At 42.5% G+C, this 26,572-nt stretch overlaps 1 protein-coding gene across 9 annotated transcripts in view; it reads right to left on the reverse strand.

Annotated features, from left to right (window-relative positions):
* Window positions 1–678: 678 nt before the first annotated feature.
* The window catches only part of LOC135396693 (calpain-A-like), a 96,266-nt gene continuing 70,372 nt past the window's right edge, over window positions 679–26,572 (reverse strand). For 5 of the 9 annotated variants that reach the window (XM_064627810.1, XM_064627809.1, XM_064627812.1 and 2 more), the window contains exons 9-23: window positions 26,307–26,482; window positions 26,077–26,243; window positions 25,234–25,451; window positions 25,112–25,154; window positions 24,963–24,995; window positions 19,594–19,635; window positions 18,827–18,962; window positions 16,866–16,940; window positions 10,497–10,523; window positions 7,100–7,158; window positions 6,921–6,989; window positions 4,704–4,782; window positions 4,470–4,586; window positions 4,333–4,391; window positions 679–1,832 (exon numbers count right to left, since the gene is read on the reverse strand). In XM_064627810.1, coding sequence (XP_064483880.1) covers window positions 1,806–1,832; window positions 4,333–4,391; window positions 4,470–4,586; window positions 4,704–4,782; window positions 6,921–6,989; window positions 7,100–7,158; window positions 10,497–10,523; window positions 16,866–16,940; window positions 18,827–18,962; window positions 19,594–19,635; window positions 24,963–24,995; window positions 25,112–25,154; window positions 25,234–25,451; window positions 26,077–26,243; window positions 26,307–26,482 — 1,327 coding nt within the window. In that variant the 3' untranslated portion in view covers window positions 679–1,805. The remainder of the gene's footprint in view (window positions 1,833–4,332; window positions 4,392–4,469; window positions 4,587–4,703; window positions 4,783–6,920; window positions 6,990–7,099; window positions 7,159–10,496; window positions 10,524–16,865; window positions 16,941–18,826; window positions 18,963–19,593; window positions 19,636–24,962; window positions 24,996–25,111; window positions 25,155–25,233; window positions 25,452–26,076; window positions 26,244–26,306; window positions 26,483–26,572) is intronic. The other 4 variants (XM_064627814.1, XM_064627813.1, XM_064627815.1 and 1 more) reach the window with 4 other exon arrangements.

Consider the following 26,572-nt stretch of genomic DNA (forward strand, 5'->3'; position numbering starts at 1 on the left):
AAGAAAATGTAAGTACAGGAAGCACCAGAGAGAAATTGTCGGAGTTGCTCAAGTTTCTTTGCACACTGAAAAGTTAGGAAAGGCTGGAAACGCGCGTGGGACGAGTCGGTAAGGTATCTTGGGAGAATGCTGCAGTATTTTTTTGCTTGCTTTCTCTTGCCCGTGGGATTTGTAAATCCCGCCTTGCGGCAATATTAACTTTCCACTGCAGAAAGATAGGACTTTAACTATGTTTCACCTACAAGGAAAGCAAGCGCTAGCTGTTTTACTTTCTTCCGTCCATTGAACGCTAACGATGGTGCATCGAAATACTATGACACGAGGCACAAAATAAGGAACAGCCAGGAGGTAACGCTTCGTGGATACTCCCCTTCATAACCCTCTGCCGTCGGAAAAATGCTGTGTGAATGGTGGGAGGTGAATGGACGTCTTAAGACGGGTGTAATGACCTTCAGAAATGTGACTGTTGTGAATACATGGTTCAATGAGAGTGGAAAAAGAAGGTGCTATCAGCAATATTAGGCCGCATAGGCTAAGGTGCGTTAACTATGGTAGTTTTATGTTTTGGGTAATGTCAAACGAAGTGCCCTCTCATTTTGAATATGCATTTTTCAGCATTTTCCACTGTTCTATTCCGTTATTTGCGGATGACATGTAGCAGAGTGATGGCAAGATTGATAAGGTTACATCACAAAGTAAATACAGAACTTTATTATTCTTAGACTTTAAAACAAATAACACTGGCAAGAAAAACAAGTGCAAACTGCATGAAACACAATAAATATATGCATTGAGGACTAGGAAAAAATTGTGCTTCCTTAGATTGTGTGGCATTATACGTGATATTATGGAAAGAATCTCTCGAAAGATACGTTGTACAAAAGCAGCTTATGAGCGCGTCAACCACAATAAATCTGCATTATACAGAAAATACTTTTCTCATAATTATTAGCTGTCAATAATGCTACAGAACGCCTAGAACAGTCAACCACAATGCTGCACAAAAGCGATTACTACTTGCCATGTAGAGCTTGCGTGCAGCTTTATCCCTGTGCTAAAACATTTCATGAAATAGAACAGCAGTTATGCTTAAACATGTACAAAAATGACAGCTACAGGTACAAAATAAGTACTACTGCACAATGTGCTCAAGTTGCAAAATGAAGTTGGCAGTGAAGATGTTATTTCCAGCTGAGATTTTAAACATAACAGTCTGGCAGGTAGGCAGAGGCACATTGATTTTTACTAGAAGCTCAACTAGTATGTAGCGTGATGGTCACTCCAATGTACGAATTCCGCGATATGTTGTTTGTATCTACAGCATGCGCAATCGGTGATGTGCAGACCTTAGCCCATTACACATTCCTGTGCACTGTAACAGACCATTAAATCGTGTAATTTATTACACAACATTATGTAAAGGCTTTGACTCTCTCCCTCTTGGAGCACAAGTGCAGACAACAAAATAAATGTAAGAAAATATGGTTGAAAATTTTTACATCAAACTATTTTGTCCATTATTAAATGACCCTCCCCCATCATCTCTTGAATACATGTATTTTGATTGGTGTCGTATCAACAGCTGATTATGGCAAGAAAAAAAGAAGGTAGTAGGAAGCAACTGAGGTCCTTTCAAAAATGGGGGCTCTTGCCTCTTCATCATCGGCCCAGCATGGCTGCAGAAGACTTCACGTGATCGCATCTGCGCACATGAGTCCTTCTTCCAAGGATGAAGTTCCCAAAACCAGAAGCAGCCGGACTAATCTTACAGTACACTGAACGGCGTTTGAAGAACGGCCTTCGTCTTAGCAGTACATCGTATGCTCCAGCCACTGGAAAGTACAATGTCAGAGGAAATGGCACCATGAAAACAATGTAGCGTGCAGCTATAATAAATCTTCCGAACTAATAACTCACAGCAGCCCATTGATAAAGTAACTGTTGATAAGTAACAACACAAAGAAACATTTCAACCATAGCTCCTAAAGGAATCATTACACAGCATTCCTGGTGCATGTAGAGGTATGAATTAAAGTTTGAATTCAATACTGCATTTACCCGTATGAACCCTTCAACAGAGACTTTGAGGAGTGTGCCATAGAGGAAGTGTGTTATCTATGCAAGGAAAGTCTGCAATTGCTCTATGCCACAGTGGCCATCGCCGTGCAGTGACGACTGTGCTGCTGAGGTCAGGGTGAATAGATACCGACATTTGGCCATGTTTGGCCTCTCCACCATACCAAGTTGAAGTTACATTGATTACATGAGCACACTAACCATGTGAGCAAGCAGAGCTTAGTGAGCTATGGGGGAAACGTCATTGCCTCAGAGTTCACGTCCCTTTTCCTTAGAACACAGGAACAGGTAAATAAACATAACGTCGAAACACAATCAAATCCACCCAGGAGGTAGTGAGAGTTCAACGTCTAGGAGCATCTACAGTGGAATCTCACTAAACGGAAATCTCTTCAACTGAATTACTGCTTTAACGGAACAACAGCCGCAAGGTTATTTGGATTCGTATTTATGCAGTGCAAAAATTTTCACTTTAAAGGAGCATTAAAGTGGTATCTAACATGGCCAAAAACTGCTGTCATCTTGTAAAGCAGTATGTGAAAAGCATTCTCACAGAATATTTTTGTCCAAAGTTGGTTCTCCGCGGCAGAATTAATTTGCAAAATCGCCGACCCACTCTCTCAAATCACCCACTCTAGTGTGACGTTTGTGGTAGAGAGCCCCCTCATTTGTTGGTAGGAAAAACCGTCTGCTACGAACATTACGAGCTGTTTCCTGTTGGCTTCTATTCTTCATATGATTTATATCACGTTTTCTAAAAAACAAAAACAAAGTATATATGCTGATAAAATAAGGTTACAATCACAACAGTAATATATCCGTAGCTTCGTGCAATCTCAGAACTCACAGTAGTAGAAAGCAATCGATGATGGCAGTATAGTGGTGCCATCTGTTAGCCACTGAACCAACTGTGCCGTGAAAACTGTCAGAGAGGCTGCGCACTGTCGGGAAGCACTGGGGTATCGCTGTACAACACACAGTTAATTTCGGGCTGCACCACTCGTTCCTCCCGTGGTGTCAGCGGTCCCAAAAGTGGTTATATCATTGACGGCCTTCAAATCCTCAGTTTCGGACATCACGCAGCCCGAGAATGCATGGCGTCTCCGAAGTGGTAGCAGATGCTCCGGCCTGCGCGGTGTTGCTCACCTGGATCATGTGATCCCAGGTCCAATGAGGAGCGTCCCTACCACTTGCCTCACATAGTGACGCGCGTGGCAGCGCTCATCACGTGTTGTTCCGTGTTGTGGGAAAACTGTTTTTGGCCACCTAACATTTCATACCGACCAAAAACAGAAACAATGTTGTGCGCCTCTAGACTGCTCCTTTAAATGGAACAAAATTTTTTACACCACCGGGTAAACAGAACAGAAAACGGAAATGACTGAACATTTCAAAGCATCATCGCTACACACATCGCAGTTTGAGCTCTCCACTTCCAGTACGGCCATGATTAGGATTACTCCGTTAACAGTAGTAAATGCCATTTCCAAAGGCATCGCAAAAGCGTGCACATCATGCCCTTGATCTTCAAAGCAAGATCGAAGTTATCAACAATTCTGAGAGTGGTTGCTACACAAAAACGGCGCTCGCGATGAAGTAAGGGATGCCGAAAAGTTCGCTAGCAAGAACTGTTGGCGAAAAGGACAAGCTGTGTGGTGCCTTTAGTACTTCATGATTTCGACCGCAAAGAAAAGACGAACTCGGTGACAACGATGAGCTTGAAAAATGCTTGCTACCGTGGATAAAACGTGCCCAAAGTCGGAATTTCCCAATGAATGGGCCAATTGTTCGTGTCAATGAGGGTAGAATGAAGTGGAGAATTGTGTGTGTATTCCTTGTCTTTGATGCAGTAATGTGCATAAGGACTACTTACAGCATCTCCATTCCTGGAAATTACACAATTTAACATCTCACCCACAACTCAGCAAATGAAACTCCTGATACATGGAACAGATTTTCCACTAGAAGAGATTCCACTGCAGTTTTATTGACAATCTTATCTGATAGCGCGAACTCTGCACGAAACCTCGTCAGAACCAGCCGGGCCTAAGCGTTTGAGCTCTATGCAAGATAAGAATAGTACAACAACATAATATCCCTACCGAAACCAACTCAGCTCATGAGGGCAGGGAAAACTGAAGAATTAAGTTCACTAGGTTCAGTGGGGCACCGGGACTCTTTTTTGCATGAGTTTCACACAGGCACATCCTGCACAATACACAAATCCTGTACCTGTGACCAGTCCACAACACCTACCTCGTCTAGCGTGAAAATGGCGCTCCCCATCTGTCTGGGATCCTTCTCCTTGAAGATTTCTGGAAGTCACATAGAAAAATGAAATAACTCAAGAAGGCCACTACAGTTCAAAAAAAGATGGTGGAGATGAGGCTCACCAATCATGGTCCTCAGCTTGACTGCGCAGCCAATAAAGTCCTCAAACGCGATGTTGCCGTCGTCATTTCCGTAACGCAGGACGAGAGCCTTCAGTATGTGGGTGTTCACGACATAGCCTGCACAGATTAGCACCAATATTATGATGCATAGCTTGATAGCATAGCATGTTATGATGCAATGTTACGATGCATAGTATATGCAATATTAATGTCGTAAGGATAGGAGGGGGGTACCTGCAGATTGCAACGCTGCCCGCAACTCAAACGTGCTCAGATAACCGGAACTGTCCTTGTCGAACTGGGTGAACACATTCTGTAAAAGGAGCACAGTTGTGTTTTGCAGATGCCGTAAAATATGTATGTGTAGTATGTAGTAACGTTATTTCCTCAATAATATAACTATGCTGCTATATATGCTGCTATATATGCTGCTAATATAACTCTGCTCTATAAAGTTGCCCACCTCACTGTATGGACAGAAATGAGACTTGACTAAGTGCATCCTTTTTATGGGCAGAACACTGTACAGTCAACCCTCAATTTATGAACTCCCTTTGTTTCTCGAGAAATGCTTCATAAATCGAGGGATTCATAAATCGAGGTGCAAGGTGTGCGGAAGAGAAATGGACAAACACGACAGGAAAAGCACTAGATTACTTTTCTTTTTGAAAATACTCCGTAATTGTGCTCTGCACCATACATTTGGCTGTATTTATCATGTTCAGAAGAGATGATAGAAATCTAGCACTTGACTCATCCTCCTGGTCCTTAAAGTATCGTATCGCCCTGTGATGTGATTCCATGATGAGAGAGCTGTTGCAACTTCGGAACAGTATTGCTAGTTATCTTCACTATCACTATGTTCACCCTCGGCACCATCATTTGACAACTGCACTGAAGCACCACCATCAAGCAGCTCACATGTGTGTTCACCGTCAGCGCAGGAAATGCAGTCCTCTGTTCTCACTCGCTAATTCTTGTGGCTGTGGGACACTGTGCGGGTGGCTTGACCTTCATCCTTTGTTCATTTTTAACGAGTCGATCTCAGTACTTTCCTGTGCGCAAACCTCTTGATAGCTCTGCCATCCCCTTTCATAAATCTAAGTCAGAACGCATGCGTTTCTGCAGTTCATTCCCTGAAAATGCATTCACAGTTCAGATATTGAGGGTTCATAAACCGAGGGTTGACTGTATTTACTTGCAAAATTAACTTTTTTCAACTGAAAATATAGTGCCATAAAGGACCATATTGATTATGATAAAAGAGAGTGTGTTTCTGGTCCTTTGCTGCAATACCGTTTTATTCACAAGCATCTAAATCACTGTCTCCAGAATACGCAAGCTAGGAAGCAGCCAGAGCCACCAATTAGGATTCTGCCACACGAAATCATCTTCCACGCCATCAAGCGATGAAAGTAGTCTCCTTACAGGTTTTCACGATAGTTTTATGACAAACCACATTCTAAGCCTCAACGATCTCCTTGAACACAGTCTACAATGACCTGCGTTCCCAATTCTTGGAAGATTCTCTTCCACAGTCTTCAACCATTATTTTTCTGCGCAACACGCCTCAAAATAATAGATGTTGGGAACACCAAACAACCCTACAAACACACTTCAACAACCACATGCAACTGCAGCCACTGCTATTCTGTCAGTCCTTTTCTCCCCCACCCCCCCATATACAGTACAAAAGTGTCCCTCAACTGTTGTGTGATATGACAATATGCTTCCTCTCAAGGACATTTTGTCTTGTCATCGCTTAAGTCATTGTGCTACGATGCCTGTGACACCTATTAATACATGTTGGCTGTGTAGATGATGTCAAAATGAATTCAATTCATGCAAAAGCCATAGACAAAGGCTGGGGCCACACCACATATGCAAGTAAATGCAGCACAGGAAGAAATGCAATTTGTCACACACGTTCTTTCTTCCTCTCTTTTCTTTCGAAAGTTCTAGAAGCGTATACGAAGAGGGGAGTCAAGTCCTGTAGATCACATAGGTGTAGATCCTGTAGGAAACGGGTGGCCCAGAATGGACAAAGGGGAAGGTTACGGATTATAATAGGAGATAATCCGTAACCTTCCCCTTTGTCCATTCTGGGCCACTCGTTTCCCATACTCCTGACCCCCCCTTCCGCAAAACTGGGTTGGCGAACCTTTTTGTTCACAATAACACCTTTTACTGTTCTTAAACGGTTAGAGGTCACTTATCCGTCTGCCCAGCTATTCATTGTACACAGACATCTCCTTCCCCTTCACTTTCTTTGTACAGCAGTATGTTTAGTCGTGTATATGTCTATACTATATATACTTATGTGTGTCACCACTTCACTTTGTACTTGAGGAAGCGTGGACCTCCACGTGAAAGCTTGTACAAATTAAACTTAAACAAAAATCTTCAGTGTCGGTTTCTGTATTTCCAAAGTTCTGCACAAAGCAAAGTTACCTTCCATGTCCTGATCAAGATCCAGAGAGCTCGGAACTCTTCCAAGCCCAGCTTTCCCGAATGATCGTCCTAGAGTTTTGCTGGTCAAGGAAAATGTACATGCTCATGTGAACCCACACACAGACCAAAAAAGAACTGCAAAGTGGCCGATAGTATCTCAAGATTTTTGTAAAGGATACATCCATGAGAGCAACCATGCTTCGACAGATATCCAGGGAAAACTGATCTGACTTGATCTCTGAAATATCAAAACGGAAGCATCAGAAACGTGTGCTTCCCACATCAGCCTTTGTTTGGTTTAGTACAGTTCATTAGTATGTATTTTTTTCTTCTTACATGCCTCTAAAATGCAGAGTTCTTACAACAAGCACGAAACTGTGAATTTTTAATAGTTTTACTTTATAGTAAGATATCTCCTTTTTTTTTTACTACATTTTCAAACCATTATATTGTGTTACATGTAAAAAATTATATGCCACCACTCTTCATCCCCAATATCAGAGCTAGCTTGAACATCCCAAGCACTTTGCAAACATCTACACCTTAATGTCATTTTCCTTTGCGTACACAATCAATCCACAGGCTATCGCAGGCAAAGTCACTACTGACGTTTGTGAGATGCAGGCAGATAATAACCACAAATAAAAAGAATTTATGTATTTGCAAATTAAACAAAATACCACGAAACAAGCACATTCTGATATTTGTACAGTTTGTCATCTGTTGTAGCTTAGTCAAAATTAGGTTTCATGCCAGCATTCAAAAACAGATTACCATCATCCTTATATTGTATTATAAGTATATTTCTGTGCTCTCCTAACAAATGTGTGCAGACTGGTTGTCTTCCCCAGAATTTACGAGCACTCTGCATTGAAGCTTCAGGCAACAAAAACAACACACTTCATAGGTGCGAAAGTATACATAAGAACACAAGCAGAGTTACCGACATCTCACGAACATATGACTTCATCACATATAGATAGGGCCCCCAGTTTTCGGGTTTTATTTTTTGTGAAAATCGGAGGGAAAATATCGGGTTGAAAATCAGGACCTGTCAAACAGGGTAAAATCGGGTGATACACTGAGAAGTGATGTATTTTCGGGTGAAAAAAAAACAAGATACATTTATGTGATGAAAGTAATTAATTAATAATTGGGGGTTTACGTCGCGAGACAACCGAGATCATGAGCGACACCACAGCGGTCGGTCTGTTGAATGTTGAAGTTAAGTGAAAGAATATTTATTAAGATTATTATTATTTATTTATTTACTGTATAACCACTAAGGCTTGCACTGGCCCCTGTTTATAAAAAGAATAAGTTGCATGTTCAGTAAAGCATCATCTAGCGATGAGCATTGACAGCATGCTCGCGCTCGCGTTGGTATGCCTCGTATATCGTTGGCTGTTGCTGCATCCTCTTTACTACTCTGCGTACTTTGCTGATACAAGATACTCCATACAAGATTTGAAAGTTGGCTTCACCTAACACTTCCGTGTATTGCGGGAAAACCCACTTAAAGGATTCGTTGAAGTGGGCTTGACCGCAATACACGGAAGTGTTAGGTGAAGCCAACTTTCAAATGGTGACGCCCACCAAAGGAACATTTTTCACGCTAGGAATCGGACCTGCATGCAAGCGTCCACAAATCCAAACCCGACGTGTTTTGTTTACTTCACCAGCAAGACGCGGCGCGGTCGGGAGCAAGTCGGGAGCAAGTCGGGAGCGGTCGCGGGATTGCCGTAGTTCGCGCGTGTGTGATCAAGTCCTTGGTTTGCACTTTCGCAAGCCCGATTTACGGGTTTTATCGGGTTAAACCCGAACTATTTTGATGTAAATTGGGGGTAAAAACGGGCTTTATCGGGTTTTACCCGAAAAGTGAGGGAGCGAAGACATTACAACAGACAAAACAAAGGTGCAGATACGATTCTGCACACCAAATCCTATCAAAATGCGAGGCTCAGCAGAAAGTTCCAAGCATTGCACCGTGTTCACCACTATGTCAACCACAATGATTTATATGTACATACTTAGCACTACATATATCATCTGCACTGCACTACTAAACCTCTGTGTCGTGTTGCAATCCATATAAGTAATGAAGATTCTGCAATGAATGCATCGCATCAATGTATGACTGATGAGACTATCCACAGTTGTACTAACCCAATGAAGGAAATCTCTCGGAAGTTTGATATCATTCTACACGGTTGGTCTGCGTTGAGATATGCCCTGGAATGTTCCTAAGCTAGACCCTCTGTGAATGTTGATATTCCTCCTCAGTCACACTACAACTTCATTTACGTTACTGACCTACTACTTCACACAGCACAACATGCTTTCTTGAAAGTTGGATTCACTAAAGTTGCTAATGTCGAGTAAAATGTAAAAGCTACAATATGTAGTCTCATGTGCACCAAATGCATCTACCATATGCAAAATTATTCTTTGAAATTTACTTTAATGCATAACACCCTGAAATACTAACTCATTTCAAGCAGTTGTCACAAAAGGCAGTCGGAAAGAACGTCTGTGCAACAAACACTGTCTACTACTAATCTCATATACATGCAGTGCGAAACTAACCTAGGGAGCAACAGTGGAACATTGCAGCTGATGCAGGTACACAATGCGGGAACAGCATAGACGATCCATTTGCATAAAATATTCAGGGTTGAAGATGTGTACTGTAATTACATGCATGTAACGAACATGTTACGCAGCGGAACTTTGAATTTAGTCTGTTACACCAGCTTGCTTGCCTGCTACTCTTGCTTTCATGTAGGTACATGAGCATGTATACAGAGTATGTACATATCTCGCAATTCTTTCAACAGGGCATATGGTAGAGGCCCCACAGCCCAGTTTAAAGCCATTTTAAAGGGATGCAGGGTGTCTACCAAACTGCAGTCTTCAGATTCCCTGATCTTTCCAGGTTTTCACGATTTCAAGCAATTTACCTGACCAGAAGAAAAGGGAATGTGGTGCCAGCTGCTATTTTTTTATACAGATCCCTCATAAAAGAGAATCTGTTGAGTTTTAGTGAGGCTGCCCTACATTTCTGCCTATGAGCTTGTCGTATTGGCAAACTGCTACTTATAGCAACGTTGCTGCTGCGTGGCCACGCAAAGCACCGATGGCCACTCACGATACGCCGTGCATCGTCACATTTGTCTGCCATTTTTCCTGGCTTGGGCTGCTTTTTGGCAAATTCCCTGATAATCCCCTGACTTTCACGGTTTTCCAGGTTGGTAGACACCCTGGGGATGGCACAAGCCACCCTTATACGTAGTGGCACCTGGAGTAAGCTAGCAACAATTCACCTCCTTGTGTTGAGTTCCATAAGGTCAATGTGATCAATATAGTTGGGAAAGCAAAATAAATGTTGGATATAATGCTAAAACATGTCCCTTTGAGTTGAAGCTCGTGGTTTGAGCAACAGTTGAAACTGCTGCTGCAAATGGATCGAGATCGGCAGTATATTTAGGCATCACAATGTGAAACGAAAAGCAGAGAGAAAGGGAAACGCGAAGGAAGCCGTGCAATCACAAGCAGGGCCAAAACACAGAGGCTTACCATTGTCCTCTTCATCACGATTCCCAGCTGTGAGAGTAACAGCCCACCAAGAGCAATGAGAAAACACAAGTTACAGAACACATGCCAGTCCCAGTTCCCGACTTAAGAATGCTGGTACCTGTTGAGGCTTCGATAAAAAGAGGGACCCTCGGAAGGATAGTCAAGACAGCTTGCCAGTACTTGCTAATAGTATTGTCCATGAATTACTCAATACCGGCTTTAGTGGGGGGTTACGTTACTGTTGAGTCAGGTACAGACCTCAACGGTTAGTGCAATACGCAAATGTTGCAAACAATGACAGCCAGAAAGGACAGCACTATTTTGAGGGTCATATGGGTTCTTGAAATTCACTGGAGCACTGGAATTTACTGGATTCACTGGGCAGTACAGGCCAAATGTACAGCTGTCATTGACACATGATGCTAGCAGCACCATGCCCCTGCTAGCAGTGTAGTGAGATTAGTCCAATGACATTTTTCTCACTGTCGCAGGGTCGGTCTCGTGCTGTATCATCCTTTCTGTCTATCACAATTTATCCTTTTTCTACTCTGACCATATGCCAACAAGGCTAACTTTACAACTTCAGAGAAAAGACAGATGCAATTTCATATACGCAAATCTATGAAGAGCACAAGTGAATAAAGCAAATGCCTTATCAGAAAGCAAATCCTATTGTAAGGTGATGATTGTAAGGTGATTGTAAGGTGCAATGTTCATACAGTTGAACCTCTATATAACAAAGCCGATATACAATTGTATTTTAGATAGTTATATTGTTGATTATGCTCAATCAGTGAGACAACAACTCATTGGATTACACAGTGCACCAGTGCCAATGTAATATCGCACAGCAAATATGAAGGATGCTATACAGTCGCCGACCGTTAATTCGGACTTCTAATGGTCACGGGATTTGTCCGAATTATCGAGCAGTCCGAATTAGTAGTTAATCATAAAAATCCACTCTCACACTGGCGTTTATTACAAAAAAATTTACACGGGACGGAAGAAAGTGTCGATACGCGTCCGCCTAGCAGCGCGCGCACGAGACAGAACGTCACGCTGCATTTCTGATAATGTCACACTGTCGGAATAAACTCGTCCGAGCGTATCGATGGCCGCGAGGATCTGCGCAGTAGACGGAGGTTCGCCGACGTTCTCAGCGTCATCTTCGTCGTCGTCCGATCCATCCGCAGGCAGCTTCAGAACTTCGGCGACGATCTCATCATCGGTGCATTCAGCGCAAACTTCTGTGCAGCGGTTCACCTCAGCGCAATCGTCAAACGATATGGAAGCGGGAATCGCCATTCCCGAGCTGCGCAGATCCTCCACTGATCGCATTGTCATCACTGCCAGTTGACGGAGACGACGACATTTCCACAGTTTCGAATGTCGCATCCGAAGTGCGCGTCTAAACAGCAACGTCGATCACATGAACGCGAACTTCGCGCGGGCGCGCGCTTCTCCTCCCCGCAGGCGGCGCTCCGCGGGAGCTACTGGAGGGGCAGCCCGGCGGCGAGCGGGAGTCGGAAGCTCGAGGTTCCGATTTTGAATTTAGGAGCGTGGATTTTCACAAAAAGTAGGGAAAGTCGGCCAAAATCCGTCTGAATTATCGAGCCGTCGCCCCGAAAACGGTCCGAATTATTGGAAGCTGAAATGCATTGGTTCTATGGGGGCTATTGATTGAGTCCAAGATTTTGTCTTAACTATTGGAAAGTCTGAATTATTAGGGTCCGAATCAACGGTCGGCGACTGTAGCTCGATGAACCGATGCCAGTGTAGTCTCTGAAATGATGACTCGCAATAGACGATTTTAAAAAGATGCGCACGACACCAAGCGCATGGCACAAAGCAGCATGGGAACTTTGAGGTGAGATTCACTTGTGATTCATTTGTGTTAGGAATCATCTGTGCTTGTGTCACTGCAACAGTGTGCTTTACCGGAGACATCACTAAACTCATAACCTCACATAGTACACTGAAGTGTACTGGCTCCCATAGAGGTGTATGGGTGCAACAAAAGCAGCTGTCTCAATAGAGGAACTCATCAAATCAACATTTCTTACATAGAGGTTCAACTATACACAGCCCCTGTTTTTAAGCAGAAAGCAGAGAACATCGCACAAATATAGTGTTACATGCTATCCTTCAACAGCACTGAGTAAAAAGCTTTAGCGTTAGAAAGCTGTAGTGCGTGCTCAGTGTTGTCTTTCAGTTACGAGAGCTAGCAAACTAAAATTAGGCCTGTGGTGAGAATCAGAACTGAAGGAATTCAGTTACGCTAAGAAAGTCTGCTGTTCCTTATGTTGCCCGTGTAGGCTATGAACACTGGAGTATTTACTCAAAGTGGCTATGTTGTTTATCTCACGTTTTGCATGGTTGTTCGGAAAGCTACGGCTTTGTTCTTGTGGCAGAATAGGTAGCAGCTTATCGCATAAATGATATAGCATGACTTGTCAAAGATCTTGGTCATCTTTATGCAAGTGATCGTATACTCCTTGAGCTAAGAGTGAGCAACCTAGAACTTTTGGGAAATGCGAAACTGTACCACAGACCAAAAGATGTACTGCTATGAATGTACTGTTAGCTACAAAGAACATTTAAAGAAACAATCTGGACCCAAACGATAATCATAAAATAGCTGTGGCATGGTCAGCGTCTCTTTAACTACATTTAAGTAAAATTTGGAATCGTGTCTTTAACTGAGTTTTATAAACAGCAGCTCTGCTTGAGTAATATCAGTGCTTATTCCTTCTGGTATTTACCCTTGAACCCTTGATGTCAGATTCAAAACAACAGTTGCTTGCTACGCACCACATGCAAACACGGTCCTCATTCATGTAACAAGTGACATCAGGTAGGCTGCCTCTACTGATGATGGCATGAATGATAGTAAAAGTGGATGTAACGAATGTGGGACTTTGCTGAATCAAATATACATGTATTGCTCTTAGTTGAATCAAACAGAGACCTCAAATTTAATAAACAACTTCAGACCGCCTTTTTGATTTTTAATTGTTGCATGTGGGCAATGTGGAGGCTTATATCATTAATTAATGCTATAAGTAAAAGTAGTAATATGACAGCTTTCTTAATTTAAGCCTGAAAAACAAAAATATGCCAATCATTCTCAGCAGTGCATCAAAGCAATGAATACTCTAAAAGCTGAAAGTATGTATATGAACATGAATGCACACTGCTATTTAAATTATTATGTATTGCTTTGAACCACTTGCTTGTGGCTATTTGTGCTCTACCTATACTGTAAGGAAAATTTCTTGTAACAGGCACGTCGAAATATCTGGATGTAATTTTTGCTATATGCGGTTTTCAATTTATAGCTGGGTCGTTCCACAACAGATGATCCAATCTGACCACTAGACCATCTCTGCTATTTTCCAAAGGAACCTGTGAGTGTAGAGGGCCTATGCCAATGAGTAGCTGTAGAGGCATCATCTCAGAAGCGTGGACTGTTGGGTTTGTTGGTGCCTTTCGTACTACATTCTTCAGTATTGCCTCAAAACATAGTTTCTGCAAAGTTTGGAAGTACTCAATAGGTAGGGTTAAGTGAAAAAGATGTACCTCACATTTTTCCCCACCTATTGTCTCATGTATTCAATAAGCTATCCAATCTAATTTTTATGGCATTTTCAAAAGACTCAGTATTATACTCAGTGTAAGTTATAGAAAACACATCTCTCGCTCACCCTTTAATGGTGTGCACAAAAGAAGTGTCATTTTTTCACATCTCTCACTTACAACGTGTGCAGTCAACACAGTCCCTTACTGAATAGTAGAGCTGTACGAATATTCCAAATGTCGAATACCAATCTAATATCTGAAGCTATTCATAATCTATTTTTAGAATTCAAAATTTTCGAGTATTTTTCGAATGGTGTTGAAGCAAGGTATCGCTATCGCCATTCTGAAAGTGGGCTTCGCCTTATTGCATCCAAGAGCTACTAGCCCACTTCACGTTACCGCCATTGTTTTTGGCTCCCTTCTGCAAGTCGGCTTCACATCATTGCAATCCGCATCATTTCATCCATTCGTCATCAGTTCACACCGTTAGGTGAAGCCCGCTTTACACTACTTACAGTATTCTGTCACTAAAGTTTACAACTTCTGTAACCTGATAGTCGACACTGTACTCTGGGCACTGCATGTTCCAGTAAAAGTACTCCCAACTTTCAGAGTTATGTTCAGTAACAGATGGAAATACTATGTGCAGTTTCTAATTTAAAAACAAGTACAGGAAATTAACGATGCAAACATAGAAATAAGGAGATGCACACAGCAGGCTGCATGGACCATGTTGATTAACTCTCAATGCAGTTCATCCCACTAATGCAGTCTACCATGCACAACACAAAGGGACCCTCCTCTCATGATACTGGGCGTTATACTGCATGAAAAGGCTCACAAGTTTGTAGGAGAACATCATCGAATGTGCACAACACCACAAAATATTTCACCATAATGTATTCAAAATTGTTCGAATTGGGCCTTTTCTGATTATTCGAGTTCGATTCGCCTTGTGAAGAAATTATTCAGATTCGAATCACAGTGGAAATTTTGCTATTTGCACAGCTCTACTGAATAAGATAGTGGTCCCGAAAAAAAAAAAAAACATTGGCCACTGTAAAATATTTTTACATGACTGCTGCATTCCAAAAATGGTGATAAAAAAATTGAAAAAATTCAAACTGTTCATTTGCATTCATTTTCATACACAGAAACACAAAACCTTCTGTGAACATGCCAGAGATGCTATGCAATAAGGGACAGGATGACTTCATTGGCAAGTTTGTGAGGGGAAAACGAAAACAAAACAGAAACAGAGGAAATCTCGTCATTTACACGCAGCATTAGAGTGTGTGAGAGAGAGAGAGAGAGAGAGAGAGAGAGAGAGAGATACCTTTGGCGTAAGTTAGACAGGGTATTTTATCGAGTCCTTTGATAACATAAAAACTGGAGGGACGGTTATGCGACTGTAATGCAATTTGCAGTGTCAGCTGTGTGTGAATCAATGTGTAATAGTTCTGCAATACAATTGTTCAAATGGTTCATCATCGTACGATGTGTATCGTCCAATACGGTCCTACCTTCGTAATGTCGCCCCTCGCACCATACACTGTCTTGCCACCAAACCGGTCTCCGTTTGTTCTGGTCAATGTCACCCGCGTCCAGATTTCGAATGATAGCTCACGCGCAAATTGGAATAGGCACGTGAAATTTTAATAAGGGGTACAGGGATAAACTTCCTGTCGTTAGATCACACTTGCAGACCACTTGGCAGCCTATATTTTGTGGATGCTACATAAAGTGGCATGCCGTTCAGAATACACATAGCACGTCAATGGCTGTCGACGAGGCCAGAACCAGGGGCGTGTCCAATCTGTGTGCCAAGCTTAATCTGCCTTCAGCAAGAAGCGAGGGAGAAATGGCAGATTAGTGTATATTGGGAATTTCTGTTATATGCACAATGCGTCTCGAATGCTTGGACGACTACTCTGCGGGGATCACGACACACGTTTTCTCCGTACGCCGACCACGAGATCTTGGGTGGGTCTGTCCTTATGAGATGATGCTCTAAGGACCATAAGAGGTGCAATGAAATTCAAATAACTCGGGGGGGAAAAGTGCTGACGCCAGGAACCTAGACCGTCCTGACCGGGGCTTATGGGTTTGTGTTGTCCACGTTTGTAGCTTGCCTCTGCTAATTCTCGTTGTTTACATTAGATGTTCCCCTGCCTCGTGCCTGAATGGGTGAGTGAGAAAGATGCAAGACAGAATGGGAAGAGTGTGATTGGTTGTCCGTACCCCTTGTACTTGACACAGTCAGGAGAGCATCATGCTGGCATGGTGTAACATTAGCATCTCTGACAGGAAATCAGGAGGGTATTTGTTCAATTCATGGTGTCAGCACTTTTTTTTCAGAGTTAGTGTTTGAGTTTCATTGATTGATTGGTTGATTGATTTCATTTTATCATCCATGTTTGCGGCTTGCCTTGGCTAATTCTCGTTGTTTACGTACAAGGTACTTTGTGGGATAAACTAAGAAGGAATAAACGGAACAAATATGAAGTACACCGTCATTTCATGCTACTATCTATTTCGTCCCTCTCAAACCCTCGAGAAAACATACTTTCAGCTGACACGTCCGCAGCTGCTCTTTATAAGCCCTCTACAAAAGGAAAAAAATTGGAGATGGTCGAGCAGATGGATTGAATCATATCTACCGCAGAAAGACTAAACTTCGTTTGCTTCTCATCTAACGTATTGCGAGCGTTACTCAACTACTCATGCACAGCCACGCATACACACAAACACACAGACAGATCTCCCTTGTAAAAATTGTCCACTTACATGTGCAGCTAAAGCAACTACTTAGAAGTTTCGGGCATTGAAAATCGGCAGTGGAGGCCTTCGCTACTGCGCGCCCTGCCCACAAGTACAGGTGCAGAAAAAAACAAAAACAAAACGTAACTTAGCAGAACTCAGGACAACTCTACAAGCATATCGACTGGGCTATTGACAAAGAGAGAAAGGTGTTACGAAAGACAGTGAAAGTGCATGCATCTACCACCATGCATTTTTGCATGCCACACTTGCAAGGTAATCCTCATGCAACATGATCACTTCCTTCTTCTATGCATGCAAATGCTTCATTGAAATGTCTCAATCATTTCAAGTTAAAACTACAGACACTCACTTCTGTGTTTGAACTTGAGGTACCTAGAAAATCTTCAAGAAATAGTGGTTCTGTGTGCATCCCAAAAACACACACAAGTACAGATGCAAGTAAGGGTGCCATTCATTACACACCTGGTATGTTGAGCTAGTTCACACTCATGGGGCGTGCATGTTGCCACTCCAAAGTCATTCTGTCAATCTTCATACCAGTATAAGATGCTTCCTATCTCAAAACCGACTAGACAGTTTATCTGCATTCTTTTTTACACACACCTTCGTGGCATGCATTATACCCAGTAAAAAAAAAAGAGGGAGCACAGTGCAGATTAGGTACAGCGATATTCCAAGGATTTTCGTCTTATGGGTGGAGGGTGGGGTGGGGGAGGTTCGTGGCCTGAAGGAGGGGAGTGACACCCATATGCGCAACTTTCTTGGTGTTTTTGGCCTTTCTGGCACGCAATTTGGGGGTGTTGCAAGTTTGTGGGGGAGTTTTTGCGGGGAGGGAGGCTGGGAAAATCCCTGGGTAGGTATCCTCCAGCTTTGAATGAACTACAGCGATGCCACACAAGAATTCTCTTGTTTAGAAAAAAAAAAAAGCTCCGTAGGATCAAAACCATCAATTTTTGCGGGCTTATGAGAATGTTTACTATATGAAAAAAGAGGAAGAAGAAGGGTGGAAGATAGAATATTATAGCCAATTTGGGTAATATAGGGCCTGTATCTAATACCAATAAGTAGGTGCGGTTACTTTGTAAGCTACGCTACGCTGTCCCTACAGTTATGCTTGCAACAGTCATTGATAAACTGAATCAGCAAAGAATGACAAGCCATGTTCCTAATTTTTCTCTTCTGCCAGGCATTGCCATAATTGTTCCCATCTTGATGTTAGAAATACCACAATGGCTTTATCTGTTCTGCTCTACATTTACAAGACATCTGCATCCTCACTCCATTTGTTGGGATAGGTACAGCGTGAAATCTGCTCCCGTTTGTGCCTGACTTTTTAGGGTTAAACCCGTATCCGCCCGATATTTACCCCCCGAACGAAATCTCTAAAATTCGGGTTTAACCCGAATCTACCCGAAAACGTCCGGGTCGCGTGGCACACTCATAAGCGTGCATTAAAATAAAGTTTGATAACATTGCTGAACATTAGTTCCATGTTAAGACAAATTTTTATAAAACAAAAAAAAAAATCACCCGAATTCCTGACGACAGAATATGCCGTAACGGGATTTAACCCGAATACAGCTGAATTTTCAAATGAAAAATATCACCCGATATTTACCCCCCGAATTTGGCCAAAAATAAAACCCGAAAAAGTCAGGCCCTATGTATAACACACACAGCAAAGGCTATAGCTATACTTGTCCACACAGAGATGGAACGAAAAATGTCCTGTGTTCAAACGGGGAGACAATGTGACTGCTATAAACAGCAGATGTCAAAGTTTGTGCACGTTTGATGTCCAACTTCTACGAACCTCGGAACATGCACATTAGTAGATGAGTCATTGCTACAGTTATGGTGACCAATACAACTACTTAGCAAAGGCCTGCTGTGCTGTGTTACTGCGTGCCGTGTTGTGCCACTGCATGTCCGGCCTGGAAGTGAAACGGCCCAGTAGCACTCACCTCTTTTAAAGACCATGTTGAGAATTTTCTGCAGCTCGTACGAGTTGACTTCCATGTCCTCACCAGCGATCTTTGCAAACAAGGCACGCAACTGCTGGGCCCTCTCGGAATCTGGGTCTTCTTCCGTGACACGAACCTGGGTAGTCGTGTAAGTGGCACACCAGTTTCAGCTAAAGTGACAAAATCAAAGACACCTACATATGCCAGCTGGGATGTGAAATTAGTAGTATAAATCCTTGTGGACTGCCTTTGACGTTTATTATACATTAAAGATAGAGCAAACACATATTGAACTCCCACAATCCATTAGACAAATAAAAGCTTGTGGGATATCCAATGTTTCATAAAAACCTGTTGAGTAGTAGTAACTGTTCTCTTATTTGAAAGTACTGAATATAGGCACTTGTGGTTCCAAAATTAGTTATGCTTAACATAACTAATTTTGGAACCACAAAAGCCTGTGTTCCTATTCCTGCAGTACTACTGTCAGGATGACACCTTGTGCAGATAAGGTGATTCAATAAGCACTGTCATTAAGTTTTCAGTATATTGTACCTCGTATTTCTCAGCTAACAATATTTCAACTGAACAAGAGATAAGGGAGTGATTCACAGATCATTATCTAGAAACTGCCCATTGAAGACACTTGTCCGATGCAAAGTAGATATACACAAACTTTCTAGCTATTCGCTTTAGTCACTTGAATTCTAAGCAGAACGCAAAATACTGCCAAGCACACTAAGGCCATTACGAGGCCAGTTTCTTACGCCCGCCTGCACGGGAGGCAAAGAAGTTGCTTGCAGGTCAGCCTGCAATGAATTCCATTAATGGTGACACAACTCAACATGAGAAGAAGTCAAGCAAATATTCCTATATAATTCTAACAAGTATAAGTGAAAGTGCACATATTCACATGTCCCAGGCGGAAATTTGAACTGGAATCCCAAGTGGGCCCACTTGGCTACTAGAGTGGTTTGAAGTGGTCTGAACTGGTCCCGCTTCAGAGTCAAGTGGTTCCAGTAGGGAACCACTAAGAATGCTTAGTGGTTCCCAGCTAGTTCCATTCCAGCTCCACTTGAATACAATGTGCATACCATGAAGGAATGAAGCGGTTCCATTTTGCCAGCAAGTAGACTCGACAAGGACTACTTTAGTCCACTATGAGGGTGTAGTTCCGTATCAGAATCACTCGTTTTTAAAAATTAATGAAAGTGTTAGGAAGATAAATATTGCATAGAAGTGGAAGGTCATGTACTGAATCTAAAAATGCAAGAATTATAAAATTCTGTGGACTAGAAGCTTTTTATATGCATTTCAATATCCCCATCTGATCCACTTTTACATGCACTTTTAGCGCAGGAGAAACACGGGAAAGCTAAGCCTAACGGATTCGAAACTTGCCATCTTGCAAGAGGTAGGGTCAATGGGTGTAGTTCCGTATCGGGCCCACTGGCTTTTTTTAAAGAAAAATGAATAAAAAAAAAATTAAACACTTTTACATGAAAGAAGAGCTAATTAGTAACGAATTTAAACAGCAGTGACCCTCGTATATTGCGTAAGACGTATAAAAATAAATTTTATCGCCGGTTCCTTGAAGGCGATCCGCCATCTTTACTGAGGACTTTCTGTTGTAACCCGAGGCACAGTCTTGACGCCCGCACCGTCTCGTGCATGCCTGGAAGGGGGGGCGCCCCCGCCCCCCAATCTGCAGAACATAACCTAGACTAACCTCACTAAAGTGAGGTGATCGAGCCCAATTCAACGACCCGGATATACTTTAGCAACAATGCCGCGGCCTTTTCGAACTGAAAAAACAAGAAAAGCCAAAAATGCGCTATCTTCCTAGCAACTTTAAGACAATCTCCGAATTCACGAACCAAAGTTAGTTAAAAATATGCACCTTTTAAAATGTGTTTTACGAAAATGACTTTTTTAAAACTGAGCACTACGGCTATCTATATTCTACTACCATCCGACTACTTCAGCAGCAGCAACAACGAACACGAAAATTGATAGAAATGCGAAACGAAAGCCTGATACTTTACAGCTTTCTTTTGTGTATTACGAACGTAATTAATAAACGTACAGCAAACAACACATACATTCGGCAGACAAAAAAGCTAAAAATATACGAAACAACATAGCAGACGACACATAAGTAGCCGTTTTGAAACGCGAACTTGCGAAACAAGTGAGAAAATGAACCTCTTCATGCTAGGCCGTGTGCTCACGGACACCGACACAACTGTATCGTGGATCCACTCCAAAGATCTCCTACCGAACAACATGAACTGCCCCCGCTGCGGACGTGAACTAAACGTGAAACATCGCAGCGCACATTCGGACAATTCCGATGTCAGCACGGCCATGCCCAGTTCTCAGTGTCTGTGACTGTGGGAACATGGGTCGAGAACGTGAGACTCGCACTAGAACAAGTCCTGATTCTTACATACTGTTTCGCCAAAAAATGACTTTTCAACAGGCCCTCGACGAGGCCTCCATATTTCCGGAGGTAAGTGTATCATCAGCTACCGTTGCAGACTTACACTCGTACTGCCGAGAAGTCTGCATGGACTCGCTGGCCAACGCGCAAACGCAGAAAATTGGCGGCCCTGGCCACGTTGTGGAAATCGACGAATGTAAAATTGGTCACCGCAAATACCAACGTGGCCATATCATCGAAGGGACATGGATATTGGGGCTGATTGACGTCGACACTAAACAACTGTGCCTGGAAATATGCCCGCAAAAGTCGTTACTAAAGTACAGCTGAAATGACTTAAAGGAAGACGTCGCAAGGATTCGAAAACAAAATAGGTGAGCATCATACCGAGCATGAACCACACTCTCGATACCGAATACAACGTTTGCATTCATTTTGCACGAGTAATTAATCGTAAATGATGACAATTGAAAACCGAAATGCGAAGAGTAGAAAACAGAGCTTTATACTACAGCGGTTAATCGGGATGAGGATACCGTGACATCACCTAGCATTGTTGTCTGCTTCGAAACCTACATTCGCCCTTGCCGGATGATGTCAGCACTGTGTTGCTTTCACTGTCCTCTCACTTCAGAGGTGAAGCGCCCATTTCGTAATAAATTCGTTTGAATAAAACCTGCACAGTTTTGGAATGAGATATTTCGTACACATGTTCCCGACATCCCAAATGGTGCGGATATACCATAACCTTTGCGATGATTCTGTAGCGGAGTCCCACTTTAAGAATACATGTCTATGCAACAAATATGCATGTGCATCTGGTGACATGACATGTTAAAAGGCTATGGCATATTGATAGACATTTTTCATGGCTTCATGCACACGTGTGTATTGTATGTAAAAGATCAGAGGTTGCAATTTTCCGAGCTACCGACTATGGTCATGTTCAACTTAAGAAGGAAAAGAAATCTAGTCTGTCAGCTCTCCAAATATTAGTGTGCTATGGGTAGGACGGCTCGACACAGTGAGGTCATGCTCCCTGCTTGCGCCAGATAATGTAATCCATCATACTCACTCTGTTTCCGTATTGACTGTTAAGACTGGCAACATGGCACTAGGCTGCGGCAGAAAGTGCACTCCCCTACTGATTGCTCATGGTGGCTTCTCGTGGCACACTATTGCTTCTCATTGTCTCCAACAGCATATGTAGTTGGCAGACTAGATTCCTGTTCCTTCTTTTGTTGAACACGACTGTAGAGTGTTCTTCTACGTGTCGTTCTTGGCTGGATTAAGCCCATGAATACATGTACCCGTCGGGCTCTGACATCAGAGTTCCGGTCACTGCTATCGGTAGTCTGTAAGTGTGTGCCTTCTCTCACGCTTCCTCACTGACAGAAACACTTACTGTGTGTTTCAGGTACATTTTTCCATACCATGATAGCTCTGCTTGTTGGCTTTTGTGTGAACTCTACCACCTTTTAAATTAGGTTGTAGCAGTGAATATCGAAACTTCATGAGCTTCGATATTCTTGATGCTAGTTTTCTGTGTGTCTATTACTCCCTTTGCTGTAAAACTTGGAATACTGTATGACATCAGTGCAAATAAGTGCGTCTGACATTTTTCCGTGAGAGCTTGAAATGAATTGTTGCAGCTCATTTAGTATCTGTTCCTGTCTTTGTACTTCAGTGCTGTTTTACACTGCTTCAAAACCAGCTGAGAGTGTAAAAATCACGAATAAAAGTGTTAAATAGGCATCTGTGGCTGACTATAAGTGGGCTACAGAAATGGAACCACTTGTGGGAAAGGTTTCATAAACCACTTGCAAGTGGTTCCACTTGCAAAAAATTTCCACCTGGGGTGGAACATCCTGGGATGTTTTGAACATCACCCACGTCGTAATACCACATAAGACAACTATATCAGCATACATATAACCAAATTGCATAACTACCAATAGCATCTGTCATGGTTAAATTACCTTACATCTTGAATGTGTTGTACTACGAATTTCTAACCAGCCCCGTACATCAGTACTAATCACAGCAGATTTGTCGTGTCCTGAATGCACAAATTTATACTTGCTAGTCATTCAAGTATGCATAACTTTTGCCACCTGTTGTAGCTAAAATACTTTCGAGCAGGCCACACTCTGATGCAATGCTACAGCATCATATGATGTTGCAAAATGCTAAGGCCACAATGAGGCCCACTCCTTACACACGGTGGTATAGGAGGTGTGAACGGACTGGTCCGCAATAGCTAAAGAGTATTGTGTTTACTGTGGAACGTGTACAGCAAAAAGCAGACAAAGCTTTCCAAAACTTGACGGTGATAAAAGAAGTTCACATCATGCCTGGCATGGCAGTCACATATTAAAGGGGCACTAAACAGCTCAAGGAATATTCTCCAGTTACTATGCTCTATGAAAGAACGGGGCTCACGATATCCAATTATGAAATTCATTTACTTCTAGAGAGCGCCTTTACCACGAAACAATGCCATTCAAAGAGCATAATCCGCGTGAGTCTCTCCTTCCTACTCGGAGAGCACCTACGTCACACGTCTCGCACGTGTAACAAAGCTGCATTCCAGTCACTGGAGGTGGGGGAGATTTCGGACTCCTAGCCAATGACGGGCCTCGTTGACACAAACAGCAGCGTGCGGGGAGAACCGGTTGTGAGAACACCGCTGTGACCTCGCGGAGCAATACAGCGCTGAAAACATAGTGCGCACATGAAATGGAATATTGTGGGCTTTTGGTACCTTTTGATCTGGCTACCTTGGGTTTGACAAGTGTAAATATGTTTAGAATTGACCTCACTACCCGATATTAAAACAAAATCAGTGTATAGGTGCCCCGCATTTTGAATGGTTGATGGTGCGCGACGTCAAAATGACGTGTGGCTATTGTCGCCAGGGCATCGCAGGGCGGGGCATGAGCGCGAAAGAGTGCAGTGAATATTCGGTTGTTTTGGAGCCATCATTTACTTTTTTGCGACAAAAAATTTTGCTAAACGTCAGTGTAGGAAACGAATCACACTGCATTACAAAAAAGTGCACCTTGCATACCTGTTTATTGCCCCTTTAAGCATATTAGCTTATATATAGCTTATATATTGGTACTAGCAATCATATGTAACGAAAGCACTGGCAACCAAATTGTGACAGACGTTTTCTTAGTTTACAGCCTTCTATGCCATGAAAAATTGATATCAGAACAACCAATGCTAATGTTGCATTACTCATGTGAGGACACAGTCATTTGCTAATAAAGCATTAAAATTGGCATCATTTGTAACTCTCCACCAGTTTCATTGAATATTGTCTCAGCTGTTTCTAACTTACCTACATGAAGGCAGAGAAGGTATAAGGTGAGTGAAGCATTATCCACCATATGAAAGCTTGTGCACATTGAACTTAGAAAGCTACAGTGTCATTGTTTTGAGTCTTATAGAGTTTTTGTCCTAGTTCGTTCATTAGAGTTTTTGTTCTGGAGTTTAGAGTGTTTGCATGTTCATGAAGACGGGACAATGGTACTACAGTATTTAACTCCCACTTGAGTACCACAATGATTATATTTGTGGAATGCACAACCGTAAACCTGTTAGCTTCTTCACAAGCACTTCTTATGACCTACTGTAGCTCAACTTAAACCTACTACAGCTAAGGCCACAATGAGGCAAATTCCTTACACTCTGTGGCAGACGGGGTGCAAGACGATTGAACTGCAATAAAGTTGGTTACTGCTGTTACAACCAGACATGCATATCAAGAAGTGACGCAAGTTCTTAGACATAATTTCAGGAACGGATACATTGGACAAAGACAAAAAGATACTCACACTATCATCAGGCGGTACAATAGCTGCCTTCTCATCGTGTTCACTAAAAAGACATCGTTCAATAAGAAAGCGTTGCAGAAGTGAAGCTGACTTTACACAAAAGTCCCAGGGAGGTAACTCACGCTGCATTATTCCTCTTCTCTGTGAAGATACGCAGCAGAAACTCCCCTGTCTGGTTGGGCTCAAAGGTTGATGGCACAATACAATAGGTTCCTGGTGGAAGGTTGAATCTTGTGGTCACCTCACGAGAGTTGATGAATGTGTGCGAGCGAGCAACAGAAGGATTGTACTTGAAGAAACTCAAGTTTAGCGGAGTGGGGCAGTTGTCAGGATCGTCAATCTGAAAGAACAAGTCATGCTCATAGTGGCTGCAAAGATCCACATAACCACCAATAACCAGAGTTCAAACTAATACTGAGTGTCCTAGTTGTATGAGGCCATTCAGATAGGTTTTAAAGTGACAGATAATTATATGCTGGTATCAAATCACTCTCAAAATCACGCCAACTACAGTTAATCGAAAATTAGTGAAGCACTGGTCAATTGCCCATGTCACATTCTGCCTGTGTTGGGAAAGATAGTTTATAAACTCCTCTATGACTGTCACTGCAAACATGTCTTAGGTTTTGGCTATCTAGACAGCCTAATAAAGACAGCGTTTATGGTGTTTTGTGGCACAGACTCATTAGGGAACATTAGCCAAAAGTCATGACAAGAACGTGTACAACGTACAACAGTTATACTTGGACCACCACTCGGATTATATACCACTTATGCTTGGATTACCACTCAAGCAACTAAACAATGCTGGTTAACGACTGACACACTGATCTGATACTGAGCCACTGACACAATGAGCAGTATGCTGGATAAGATTTTTGTAGCATACATCATGAGGAATATGTATTCGGCCACCAAACAATGAGCAAAGCATGCTGCTAAAGTACATGTGCTGTGCTTCCCACCTTGTAAATGGAGAAACCGATCGTAAGGAACAGTCCAGCTCCCAATGTTCTTTGTGCTCTACGGTTTTTCTGCATCAGAGCAACAATTATAGTGCAGTTTTGTTCATCGTCCTCATCATCTGGATCTTCTAATGTGATGAAATACTGCGGGTTGACCCAGAAGGTGTCTGTTCAAACAGATAATAAAGTGAACAAGTGTTCTTAACGCTGTACTGCACACTCATGCTAACCTAAATAGTTCCTGCACCCTCCAGCTGTGGCACCTCGAACCCAAGCTCCTTCGAACACAGAAACTTCCCACTTTTTTCTGGAACTGTCAGTGAGGACCTCCTTATCGAGGGAGTCTGGTCCAAGGTTGCAAATTTCCAAGAAGTTAAACTCCCTGAGGAAATCTCTCTCCGACATCCTGCACAAAATTACATTTCGTCATGACAGATAGCAAGGTGCGGTCACACTAAGCTATCGTTACCTTCCACATCTCTTTCATAGTTCATAT

Source organism: Ornithodoros turicata, chromosome 6 (genome assembly GCF_037126465.1).
Source record: "Ornithodoros turicata isolate Travis chromosome 6, ASM3712646v1, whole genome shotgun sequence".
Taxonomy (NCBI): domain Eukaryota; kingdom Metazoa; phylum Arthropoda; class Arachnida; order Ixodida; family Argasidae; genus Ornithodoros; species Ornithodoros turicata.